General features: G+C 43.5%; 1 protein-coding gene across 3 annotated transcripts in view; it reads right to left on the minus strand.

Moving 5' to 3' along the window:
- The window catches only part of UTP4 (UTP4, small subunit processome component), a 42,910-nt gene that overhangs the window by 13,873 nt on the left and 15,695 nt on the right, over window positions 1–13,342 (minus strand). For all 3 annotated transcript variants that reach the window (XM_021718569.1, XM_021718570.1, XM_008070038.2), the window contains exons 7-10: window positions 6,356–6,527; window positions 6,155–6,246; window positions 3,247–3,343; window positions 1,902–1,966 (exon numbers count right to left, since the gene is read on the minus strand). In XM_021718569.1, coding sequence (XP_021574244.1) covers window positions 1,902–1,966; window positions 3,247–3,343; window positions 6,155–6,246; window positions 6,356–6,527 — 426 coding nt within the window. The remainder of the gene's footprint in view (window positions 1–1,901; window positions 1,967–3,246; window positions 3,344–6,154; window positions 6,247–6,355; window positions 6,528–13,342) is intronic.

Consider the following 13,342-nt stretch of genomic DNA (forward strand, 5'->3'; position numbering starts at 1 on the left):
AACAAAAAAAAAAAAAAAAAAAAAGTTCAATGTAACATTTATGTAATTTAAAAAACTCACAACAAAATGATGGGGGACTTTTTCTGTCGCCCAGGCTAAAGTGCAGTGGCACACTCATAGCTACTGCAGCCTTGACCTGCTGAGTTCAGATGATCCTTCCACCTCAGCCATCCAAGTAGTTGAAACTACTGGCATGTGCAGCCATGCCCTGCTAAGTTTTTTATTTTTACTGTAGAGATGAGGTCTCCCCAAGTTGCCCAGGCTGGTCTTGAAACCTCTGGGCTCAGACAATCCTCTTGCCTCTGCCTCCCAAAGTGTTAGGGTTACAGCTATGAGCCATGGCACCTGGCCAATGATTTCTTAATATATGTATGTATACAATATATACACAGAAAAAGATCTGGAAGGAAGGTTATATAGCTAATCAATTAACAATGATTTCAGGAGACTAAAAAGGTGGCCCAGGATATAAATGATCAATATTGCTTGAATTCTTCACAGTGAAGACTATATTTACAAATATTTGTGTTATTTATTTATTTAATTTTTTTTTTTTTTTTTGAGTTGGAGTCTCACTCTGTCGCCCAGACTGGAGTGCAGTGGCCGCTCCCGGCCACCGCAGCCTCGACCTGCTGGGCTCCGGCGATCCTTCTGCCTCAGCCTTCCGAGTAGCCAGAATTACAGGCATGTACTACCATGCCCAGCTGATTTTTTTTTGATTTATTGTAGAGATGAGGTCTCGCTGCCCAGGCAGGTCTCGAACCCACGGGCTCAGGCAGTCCACTCACCTCAGCCTCCCAAAGGCGCGGAATTACAGGCTGAGCCACCGAGCCCGGCTTATTTGTGTAATTTAAAATAAAAAAATTAAGAGAGAAAGATAAAAGCAGTTTGTATGGTATATTCCCATTAATATAAAAGAATAGTCCAGTCACAGTGGCTCACACCTATAATCCCAGCCCTTTGGGAGGTCAACATAGGAGGATTGATTGAGGTTAGGAGTTCAAGACCAGCCTGGGTAACACAGAGAGACTGTCTCTACAAAAAAATTTTAAAAATAAAAAAATTAGCTGGGCATGGTGGCCCATGCCTGTAGTCCCAACTATTTAGGAGGCTGAAGTAGGATTGCTTGAGCCCAGGAAGTCAAGTCTGCAGTGAGCCATAACCATGCCACTCCACTCCAGCTTTTGTTAAACAGGATGTCTTTTTTATTCTTTTTTTTTTTTTTGAGTCTGAGCCTCACTCTGTTGCCCAGGCTCACAGCTACCACAGCCTCGACCTGCTGAGCTCAGGTGATCCTTCTGCCTCAGCCTTCTACGTAGCTGGAGCTATAGGCATGTGCAACCATGCCTAGCTAATTTTTTTATTTATTGTACAGAAAAGGTCTCGCCATGTTGCTCAGGCTGGTCTTGAACCCAGGGGCTCAGGCAATCCTCTCGCCTCTGCCTCCCAAAGTGCGGGGATTGCAGGTATGACCCACCGTGCCCGGCCAAGCAGGACCTGTTTCTTAAAAAAAAGACACACATGGATGAAAACTTTTTCCTAGAAGGATATACTATACAAATCCAAAAAACCATTGGCAGTAAATATCTCTGGATTACCCTAAATAAGGAGACTCAGTTTTCACTGTACACTCTTTTGTACCATTTGAATTTTAAAAACTATGTACGCTATTTTCACAATAACATCAAAAGAAGAAAAACCAATTTCCTGTATGCATTTGTCTAATAAATCCCAAATGCCCAACTTAGAAAATCACAGGAAACCCAGTTCTGGCAACACAGTCCTTCATTCAAATAGTTTTAGAATTTATACACTCTATAATGTGAACTATGTAACCCTCAAAATTCAGAATGGGAAATGTTCTGGATTTCAGAACCTAACACAGAGTTAAGCTTTCTTACCTTTGTCTTCAGGTGCAGTAAATGATCTGCATTTTTAGAGAGTGGAAGGATATCCCCATTCTTGCCTGAAATAAGAAACTTCTCTGAGTGTTTTATCAAAGAAAGACTATTTGTATATTTTTTCTTTTAAAAAGTCACTCTGGTAGAATGGAATCTCTACCAGTGGGAAATCAGAAAAATGTCTAGACCTAGTAGCCTCACAATTTTTCTAGACAGGAAAGCAGTGAATACTCCTTAGCCGCTATCCTTATCTCACCAATTCTCTCGTGTTCCACACCAAAGCCAGTCATGCAGGTGGGTGGAAGTGGAGTCTGTGTAGCCTCCATTTTAATCAACTACAAGACAATCCAAACATTTCCTTAACAGTCAAACAAAAGGCCTCTAGGCTGTCCCTCCAGTAAGATCCAAACAGACCTTGTTTTTCTTTCTTTCTTTCTTTTTTTTTGAGTTAGAGTCTCACTCTGTTGCCCAGACTGGAGTGCAGCGCTCCCGGCCACCGCAGCCTCGACCTGCTGGGCTCCGGCGATCCTTCCACCTCAGCCTTCCAAGTTGCTGGAACTACAGGCGCACGCTACCACGCCCGGCTCATTTTTTTTGATTTATTGTAGAGATGAGGTCTCGTCAAGTTGCCCAGGCGGGTCTCAAACCCATGGGCTCAGGCAATTCACTCACCCAAAGCGTGGGATTATAGGCTGAGCCACCGAGCCCGGCTCAGACCTTGTTCTTCATGCATGATCATTACTATGCATCATTATATTTTGTGATTTTTCTTTGAGTTGGAGTCTCACTCCATCACCCAGGCTGGAGTGCAGTGGCATGCTCACAGGCACCCCAGTGTCAACCTACTGGGCTCCAGCAATCCTTCTGCCTCACCGTTCCAAGTAGCTGGAACTATAGGCATGCGCTACCACGCTCAGCTAATTTTTTGATTTTTTATTGTAGAGATGAGGTCTTACCATGTTGCCCAGGCTGGTCTCGAACCCACGGGCTCAGGCAATCCTCTCACCTCAGCCTCCCAAAGTGCTGGGATTACAGGCTTGAGCCACCGCGCCCAGCCATATATTGTGATTTTTCTGCAGCCTGCTTTCATCTCAGTCAAGTTCGGGCAAATTATGATTCTTCAGCCCTTATCTCAACTACATTGTGCAGTGCACCATAGAAAATCTTAACCTTTTAAGAAATGATCCAGCATCCTGCTAAAGATGCTGGCTCTCTAAATAACTGGCCTGCTTTATCTAGAAAGCCTTAAATTAAAATGGACAAAGAAAATATACTTAAAATTTCTGTAAGCAGAATTTTTGCCTTCTCTCTCCCATTCTTATTGGAAAAAATTCTTCCATGTTACCTGTTGCAACTGTGGATCCCAGCCGCCAAAGTTCTAGGTGATGTGCAAACTGGAAGAGGAGAAGCTGTCTCTTTTTAGAACAGGAAATGAGACATCGCTGTGTCCAAGAAGTGAAAAGTTAAAAATAAGTCAGGGTCATCCATTGCCTCAGTATCAGATACAGCAGCAACACCTTAGCACATATTTTACTGTTGAAATTCATTTCCTTGATAAATATTTCCTAAGTATAATCAAATGCTAGGCACTATCTTAGGATCCAAGAACACAATGGTAAATAAAAACATGGATGCTGCTCTCAAGAAGCTACTAGTCTAAAGGGGCAACACAGAATTAAATAGGCAATTACACTTCACTGTGCCAAGAATTTTATTTCATTTTTGTTGAGTCAGAGTCTTACTCTGTCACCCAGGCACCCCAGTGTCTCAAGGTCACTGCAGCCTCGACCTTCTGGCTTAGCCTTCCAAGTAGCTGGAACTACAGGCACGAGCTACCATGCCTGGTCAGTTTTTTTGGTTTATTGTAGAGATGAGGTCTCACAAAGTTGCCCAGGCTGGTCGCGAATCCTTGGTCTCAGGCAATCCTCTTGCCTCGGCCTCCCAAAGTGCTAGGATTACAGGCTTGAGCCACCGCACCTGGCCTGTGCCAAGAATTTTAATGTGCTAAAACACAGCTAAGTAATGGAAAAAAAACCAGCAAGAGTACCTAACCTAACCATGTGGGGGTAAAGATATGATCCCAGATGAGGTTCACTGTTAAAGATTAGTCAAGCAAAGAAGACAGGGCAGGATGTTCTAAAGACAGTAATGGCATGTGACATAGCTCAAAGGTTGAAGAGCATTCAAGGGAATGTAAAGAGTCATTTAGAATAGCTCAACTTGCCGGGCTCGGTGGCTCAGCCTGTAATCTTGCACCTTTGGGAGGCTGAGTGAGTGGACTGCCCGAGCCCGCGGGTTCGAGACATGCCTGGGCAGGCAAGACCTCATCTCTACAATAAAATCAAAAAATTAGCCGGGCGTGGTAGCGCGTGCCTGTAATTCCGGCTATTCGGAAGGCTGAGGCGGAAGGATCGCTGGAGCCCAGCAGGTCCAGGCTGCGGTGGCCGGGAGCAGCCACTGCACTCCAGTCTGGGCGACAGAGTGAGACTCCAACTTGGTGTGAGTGCTACAAGTGTGTGAACAGAGTGTTGAGTAAAGAAGCTGAAGGGCCAGGGCCAGACCATGACAGGTTCTATTAACCATGCTAAGGAATCAGTCTATGATAAAGCCAACATGGATAAGCAGGCTTTGAAGCACGGAGTGATGAACACATGGAGTGATGAACAAAGTTGCTTTTCCAACAGATCAATGGAGAACAGGCTAGACTGACACAGATAGAAAAAAAAGGAGATCATTAAGAAGCTACAGGAAGTTGGGCATGGTGTCTCACATCTGTAATCCCAGCACTTTGGGAGGTGGAGGTGAGAGGATGCCCTGGGCCCCAGGGTTCGGGACCAGCCCAGGCAACCTGGCAAGACCTCGTCTCTATAATAAATCAAAATATCAGCTAGGCATGGTGGCGCACACCTGTATTTCCAGCTACCTGGAAGGCTGAGGCAGAAGGATCACCTGAGTCCAGCAGGTGGAGGATGTGGTGACTGTGAATATGCCACCACACTACAGCCTGGGTGACAGAATGAGACTTTGATTCAAAAAATAAAAACAAAAAAAGCTACAGGAAAAGAATTCAGATGAGAAAAGACATTGATCCAAACTAGGGCAATGGTGATGTGGACAGAGAAGCAACTCAATTCAAGAGATAATAAGGACTATGTCCAACTTCATCAAATTATTTATATAATGTTGATTTATTTATTTATGTATTTATTTACTTGGGCCATGTCTTAATCCGTCACCCAAACTAGAATGCAGTGGCTATTCATAGGTGTAATCATAGCTTACAATAGTTTCAAACTCCTGGGCTAAGCGATCCTCCCATTTCAGCCTCCCAACTGGCTAAGACTATAGGCATGTGCCAATACATGCCTACAGGTGCGTGCCTGTAGTTCCAGCTACTTGGAAGACTGAGGCAGAAGGATAGTCTGAGCCTGACCAACTTAGCCTGGCTCATTTTACAGTTTTTTATATATCAAATATGTCTCAATAAAGCAGTTGACATATATATAGAGAGAAAAGATACTGGGGTGGGGGTAGACTCAGTAAGGATTATCAGTTGAATGAAATGTGGAAGCAGGTGTAAAGGAGGCCTACTAGCTTGGGAAGATGGTACTGTTTACCTAGAAGGGAACTAGGAGCCTGGGTTTTCCTGCTTCTACACGGTATAATACTGCCTACCCTTAAAAACAAATTTGGCTGGGTGTAGTAGCTCACACCTATAATCCCAGCACTTTGGGAGGCTGAGGTGAAAGGACTGCTTGAGCCCGCGGGTTTGAGACCAGCCTGGGCAACTTGGCAAGACTTCATCTCTACAGTAAAAAAAAAAAAAAATCAGCCAGACATGGTGGTGCGTGCCTGTAGTTCCAGCTACCTGGAAGACTGAGGCAGAAGGATAGTCTGAGCCCAGCAGGTCAAGGCTGCAGTGGGCAGGTGTGTGACACTGCCCTCCAGCCTGGGTGACAGAGTGAGATTCCAACTCAAAACAAAACAAAACAAAAAACAAACAAACAAAAAACTCACTAACAAAATGACTATAAACCACAACTATTTGGAAAAGGAAGTGACTTCACCTGAAAATGAACTAGGGGTGCTGCTGCATATCTCTTGCCCCCATAAATATCTTTGTAAGTTTTGTTTTGGAAACAAGAAAACTAAAGAGGGTAGCTACAGAAAGTCCTACAAATTTGCCCAGAAAGTGTGAGCTGTGTTCAGAGTCAAATGGGTCAGAGCAAAGGGGGATGGGGCAAGATACTTACGTGGGGAAAGGTTATTTTTCGGAGAGCAGCATCATAATTCTTTACCTCCACTTTCTCCATAAGAGGACGAATGACTAAGTGGGTATCAGTGCCTGGAGCAAAGGGAGGGGAGAAAGTGTACAGAATTAGATAGAAGTCCTGCATGAAAATAACCAGAGCTGGGCAGAGTAAAGCAGCAGCCTCACTGGGAGTGGGACCCACCTCCAGATATCAGTGCCGTTGGGCTGTGGGCCACGGTACGCACGTCGTGAGTGTGATGCTGGAATGGTTTTGTCCGCACCCACTGCTTCTCACTGCTGTTAGAAGTCACAGAGACCAGCTGAAAATGGAATACTGTTCCCTCGGCTGTGCCCACCACGAAACTATCTTCTTGCTGAGGAATTGAATCATGAGGGAGGTACACGTGAACAAAACAAGGTCTATTCAGAAAAATTTCCCCTGAGGTTTTTCTATCTGGGCAGCTTAGGGGAAAATTTATGCCCAGACTCAGAAGGGATGTTACAGGGGTCTTTCTTCTCCAGAAGCCAACAGTTCCACCAAACTAGCAAGCTCTACAGAAACTGTACTCCTTACTGAGAAAATTAACAATATGTACCTCTATCTGCTACATTTTATATATACAAACTACAACTCATTAAAATAGCACCAAGAGATAAAATATCTAGGAATAAACCTAACAAGAAAGGCTCTAGGCCTATCTGAAAAAATTTCGTTCCTTCTAAAAACATAATGTGATCTAAAAAAAGAAATTCATATGTCATTTATTTATTTATTTATTTATTTTTAAGCTGGATTCTTACTGTCGCCCAGACTGGAGTGCAGTGGCACGCTCCTGGCTACCACAGCCTCAACCTACTGGGCTCCAGCGATCCTTACGCCTCAGCCTTGCAAGTAGCCAGAAATACAGGCGCCCGCTACCACACCCGGCTGGTTTTTGATTTATTGTAGAGATGAGATCTCGCCAAGTTGTCCGGGCAGGTCTTGAACCCACAGGTTCAGGCAATCCACTTGCCTCAGCCACCCAAAATGCTGGGATTACAGGCTGAGCCACCGAGCCCAGCCCATAATATGTTCTTTAATAGAAATACTTAACATGATAAAGTTTTACATAATCCAATAAAAATACACATAGTCCTTTATATGGAACTAGAAAAGGTGTTTGTTAAATTCACATAGTAAAGAAAATAGGCCGGGTGTGGTAGACCATGCCTATAATCCCAGCACAATTGGGGTCAAGGTGGGGATCACTTGAGGTCAGGAGTTTGACATCAGTCCAGTCAACATAACAAGACTCCAGCTCAACAAAAAATTAAGAAATTAACTGGGTGTGGTAGCATATGCCTGTAATTCCAGCTACCTGGGAGGCTGAGATGGGAGGATACCTTGATCCCGTAAGTTTGTGACTGTGGTGAGCTGTGATTGTACCACTGCACTCCAGTCTCAGTGACAGAGTGAGACCCTATCTCAAAATAAATAAATAAAGAGAAAAATAAATAATGTAGTCCTAGCTACTTGGGATGCAGAGGCAGGAAGACTGCTTGAGCCCAGAAGTTGGAGACTGACCTAAGTAAAAGAGTGAGAAATCACCTCTAAAAAACCCCCAAAACAAACAATAACAACAACAACAAAAGCTCAAGCAAGAGTAGTAATAAAGGTATATATTCAACAGAATTGGAAGTAGTAACTCAAACAGATACAGGTTGTATAACCCTAGTCCAAAACCTAAGAGACTCCAAAATCCAAACCGTTTTGAGGACCAACATGACACTACAAGTGGAAAGTTCCACACCTGACCTCATGTGATGGGTCACAGTCAAAACTTTGTGTACAAAGTGAGCAAAATATTATATAAAATTACCTTCAGACTATGTGTATAAAGTACATATGAAACAGTATAAGTGAATTTCTTGTTTAGACTCGGGTCCCATACCCAAGTCATCTTACTATGCATATGCAAGTATTCCAAAATTCAAAAAAAATCCAAAATTTGAAACACTTGTGGTTCAAAGCATTTCAGATAAGGAATACTCAACCTTCACTTGTACATCAATGTTTACAGTGGCACTGTTCACAATAGCTAAAAGATGGAAACAATCCAAATGTCCATGAGCAGATGAATGGATAAACAGAATAAGGTGTGTATATACACACACAAAAAACATACACTGGACTATTATTCAGCCTTAAAAAAGGAAGGAAATTCTGCTAATGCTACAACATGGATGATCCTTGACAACAGGATGCTAAGTAAAAATAAGCCAGACACAAAAGGACACATTATTCCCCTTATATAAGGTACCTAGAATAGGCAAATTCATAGGGACAGAAAGTAGAATAGAGGGTACAAGGCTCAGAGAAGGGAGGAATGAGTAGTTAATGTTTAGTGGGTACAGAATTTCTGAGTTTCTGTTTGGGGTGATGAAAAAGTTTGGAAAATGGTTAGTAGTAAGAGCTGTGCAACACTGTGAATGTACTTAATGTTACTGAAATGTACTCTTAAAAATGGTTAAAGTATTTAATGTATATTTTTATCACAAATTTTTTTTTTTTTTTGAGTCGGAGTCTCACTCTGTCTCCCAGGCTTGAGTGCAGTGGCACGCTCACAGTCACCGCAGCCTTAACCTGCTGGGCTCAGGCAAGGCTGGAATTATAGGTATGTGCTACCACACCCAGCTAATTTTTTTATTTATTGTAGAGATGAGGTCTTGCCAAGTTGTTCAGGCTGGCCTCGAACCCATGAGCTCAGGCAACCCTCTCACCTCAGTCTCCCAAAGTGTTAGAATTATAGGTGTGAGCCGCCATGTCCGGCCAGAAAATTTTTTAAAAAAGGAAAGTATGCCGGGTCGGTGGCTCAGTCTGTAATCCCGTGCTTTGGGAGGCTGAGGTGAGTGGATTGACTGAGCCCGTGGGTTCCAGACCAGCCTGGGCAACTTGACGAGACCTCATCTCTACAATGAATCAAAAAAATTAGCCGGGCGGGGTAGCGCACACCTGTAGTTCCAGCTACTTGGAAGGCTGAGGCGAAAGGATCGTCGGTGCCCAGCAGGTTGAGGCTGCAGTGGCCAGGAGCGTGTCACTGTCCTCCAACCTGGGCAACAGAGTGAGACTCCAACTCAAATAAAATTAAATTAAATTAAAAAAAAAAAAAAAGCAAAGTAAATAATACATTGGAAATATGTGGAGGGGAGGGGTCCAAAAAAACAGTAGTCGCAAGACCAAACTTTGGAAAATCCTGAGCTAAAATTTACTATCTATTTACAACAGATGAAGAGAACAGCCGAGGAAGGGAAGAGGCCTGATTAGTATCATCCAAAGATTCAGGTTCCCTGGTCTCCAGTTTAAAGGCACTCTCTCAGCAGTACGTTGAGCACTGTGATTGCTAATGATAGTTTTAAAAGTTCTTACTATGTTTGTAATTTTTTAAAAATTCCTCTATATTCTCAAAACCACTTTTACAAATATGCATAATTTTAAGAAAAATAAATGACAGGGTATGAGACAGGGTAGTGAGAAGAATCAGCAGTTAGCCTGTCAATCAGTGAAAACACTAGGTCACCCAGACAAGAGCAATGACAAGTTTGAACGTGGTTGAATATGTAGCTGCCATCAACTAGACACTTACTGTGGACTATGAACTATATATATGCCATATCATCCTTAATCTTTCAATAAGATGCAAGGCAAGTATTTGCCCTACCAGGAAAAACTGGGAAAGATTTTGAAATGAGAAAAAAAAAGATACTAGTGTCTTTGTCTAGTGAGCCTTTTGATTGTCTTAGAACTGTTTCATAACTATTGTACAAATGTAGAAAACTGAGAGGATACAAGACTCTTTTCTATGAATAAAGTTTTACAAAAATCTGTAAATTCGCCGGGCTCGGTGGCTCAGCCTGTAATCCTGCGCCTTTGGGAGGCTGAGGTGAGTGGACTGCCTGAGCCCGCGGGTTCGAGACCCGCCTGGGCAGCGAGACCTCATCTCTACAATAAATCAAAAAAATCAGCTGGGCGTGGTAGCGCATGCCTGTAATTCTGGTTACTTGGAAGGCTGAGGCGGAAGGATCGCCGGAGCCCAGCAGGTCGAGGCTGCGGTGGCCGGGAGTGGCCACTGCACTCCAGTCTGGGCGACAGAGTGAGACTCCAACTCAAAAAAAAAAAAAAAAAAAATCTGTAAATTCAATTCAGCATTCCTAATAGACTTATATAAGCATGTTCTCTGAATTCTATTTTGAACTGCTTGAAATATCTTACTGGTTCCCTCATTAATGAATAACAGAAAATCTCTGGCCCGATTTCCATTTCATGCTCGTATGACTCATGATTTTAACTTTTCTTCCCTAATTTAATAGCCCTTTTCACAGATAAGGCCACTGGCGCTCCAAAGAGTTTAGGGACATGACAATGACATATGGCTGTCTGCCTCCAAAGTTAATGCTCTAGGCATACCACACTGCCTCAACCTTGTGCCTGCTCTCTTTGAAGTCACTTGTAGGCACATGACAGTGTAGAAAAGGAAAGCATATCTGAAGGACAGCACATAAGGTGGCCCCAACCAGCCTCTTCATCACCTTTAAAGACACTACTACCCTAAAACCATCAGCCCAAGACAAAGGTGGAGATACTGAGCAGTTGAGGAACTCAAAACACTCTCCCATCTCCAACTAAACAGTCATCTAACTTACCAAAAAAAAAAGTGGCAATTCTCTCCAAGTCTCTCAAAGTTCCACCCACAGAGGGATTTAAAAGGCAAAAACTCCTCCTTCACTCTGCATCCTCTACCTCAGATTTAATTAAGAGTGACTGCTTCAGCTGGGCTCGGTGGCTCAGCCTGTAATCCCAGCACTTTGGGAGGCTGAGGTGAGTGGATTGCCTGAGCCCGCAAGTTTGAGACCCACCTGGGCAGCGAGACCTCAAAAAAAAATTGACCTTCCATATGACTCTGCAATCCCCCTACTGGGAATATACCCTGAAGAACACAAATCACTCTATAAAAAAGATACCTGCACACGTATGTTTATCGCAGCATTGTTCACAATAGCAAGAACCTGGAAACAACCATGCTGCCCATCAAAAGAGGACTGGATTAAAAAAATGTGGTACATATACACGATGGAATACTACGCAGCCATATAAAAGAACAAAATCATGAATTTCGCTGCAACCTGGATGGAACTAGAGTCTATAATACTGAGTGACCTCTCACAAAAACAAAAATCCAAATATCACATGTTCTCACTCATATAATGGACCTTGAACATCCAATGCAATACTATAAGAAAATGACTGATGGTACTGGGAAACTATGGGGGGGAGGGGGATGGGATTAACAGTAGCAAATATCTATCGGGGGATGGGAAAACACTTCTTATCTACAGGGTGCCTGAATGAAACGTCATTGTACACCTAACCCTTAACTGTACCCCACAAAACCATAATAAAAAATACTGATTAATGAAAAAATAAAAAAAAAACAAAAAACGTTATAATCATATTAACTCCAAAAAAAAAAAAAATCAGCCGGGCTTGGTAGCGTGCGCCTGTAATTCTGGCTACTTGGAAGGCTGAAGCAGAAGGATCGCCGGAGCCCAGCAGGTCGAGGCTGCGGTGGCCGGGAGCAGCCACTGACTCCAGTCTGGGCGACAGAGTGAGACTCCAACTCAAAAAAAAAAGAGAAAGAGTGACTGCTTCAGAGAAAAAAAAAAATCTCAGGACTGTCCTCTAAATGAAAACAAATATTCCTAGAACTCGCTGCAAGAATCAGTACTCACTTCCTAGATGAAGGTGAACGAAATCTCAGATCAAAAGGTTGGGTATTTACCACAATTAACTCTTTAGTCTATAAACATTCATGAAAAATAAATCTAAAAAACAGTCAGAATTCTGACAAGAGACTGTAATGGAGAAGAGCCTTGAAATTAGACTCAGTTTCCAAATGATGTGAAAATGATTACAGTACCATGTACTCAGCACTCTACATGCACCATCCATTTAATTCTACCCCAAACTCTGAGACCAGTATTACTGACATCGTTTTTTTGAGTTGGAATCTCACTCTGTTACCCAGGCTGGAGTGCAGTGGCATGCTCACAGCCATCGCAGCCTCAAACTGCTGGGCTCAGGCGATCCCTCTGCCTCAGTCTTCCAAGAAGTTGGAACTATAGGTGTATGTCACCAAACCTGGCTAATTTTTTTATTTTATTGTAGAAACGAGGTCTCACCAAGTTGCCCAGGCTGGTCTCGAACCTGTGGGCTCAGGTGATCCTCTCGCCTCCATCTCCCAAAGTGCTGGGATTATGGGTGTGAACCACCATCCAGCTAGCAGTTTACAGAGCAAGAAACTGAGGCTTAGAATAAAGTAATTTGGGCTGGGCTCGGTGGCTCAGCCTGTAATCCCAGCACTTTGGGAGGCCAAGGCAAGTGGATTGCCTGAGCCCGCAGGTTCGAGACCAGCCTGGGCAACTTGGCGAAGTCTCGTATCTATAAAAAATTAAAAATTAGCCAGGTGTGGTAGTGTGCACCTGTAGTTCCGGCTACTTGGAAGGCTGAGATGGAAGGATCGCCGGAGCCCAGCAGGTCGCTGCTGGGGTGGCCATGAGTGTGTCACTGCACTCCAGTCTGGGCGATAGAAAATAAATAAAAACGGATAAAGTAATTTGCTCAAGGAAGACACGTAACTAAGTGGGACTCACACCTAAGTCTGTCCAACTTCAGAGCCAGTGATAAGCATTTTTGAGGGCTGGAATTTGTACACTTGTATTTTTCTTTTTTTTGAGTCGGAATCTCACTCTGTCACCCAGACTTGGAGTACAGTGCTGGGCCCCGGCGATCCTTCTGCCTCAGCCTTCCAAGTAGCTGGAACTACAGGCGTGCACTACCACGCCCGGCAACATTTTTAAAAATTTATTGTAGAGATGAGGTCTCGCCAAGTTGCCCAGGCGGGTCTTGAACCCGCGGGCTCAGGCAATCCACTCACCTCAGCCTCCCAAAGGCGCGGGATTACAGGCTGAGCCACCGAGCCCCGCGTATTTTTCAATTAAAAAAAAAAGTACTATTATGTATTGATTCTGAGGCCTATATTTTTCCATGTTTTAACACTTCTGAAATTGGGATATTTAAAAATTGGCAAGCCTCAGCTCGTGGGTTCAAGACCCGCCTGGGCAACTTGGCGAGACCTCATCTCTACAATAAATC

The sequence above is a fragment of the Carlito syrichta genome, unplaced genomic scaffold, assembly GCF_000164805.1.
Source record: "Carlito syrichta isolate Samal-C Ts95f unplaced genomic scaffold, Tarsius_syrichta-2.0.1 Scaffold312739, whole genome shotgun sequence".
Classification (NCBI taxonomy): Eukaryota; Metazoa; Chordata; class Mammalia; order Primates; family Tarsiidae; genus Carlito; species Carlito syrichta.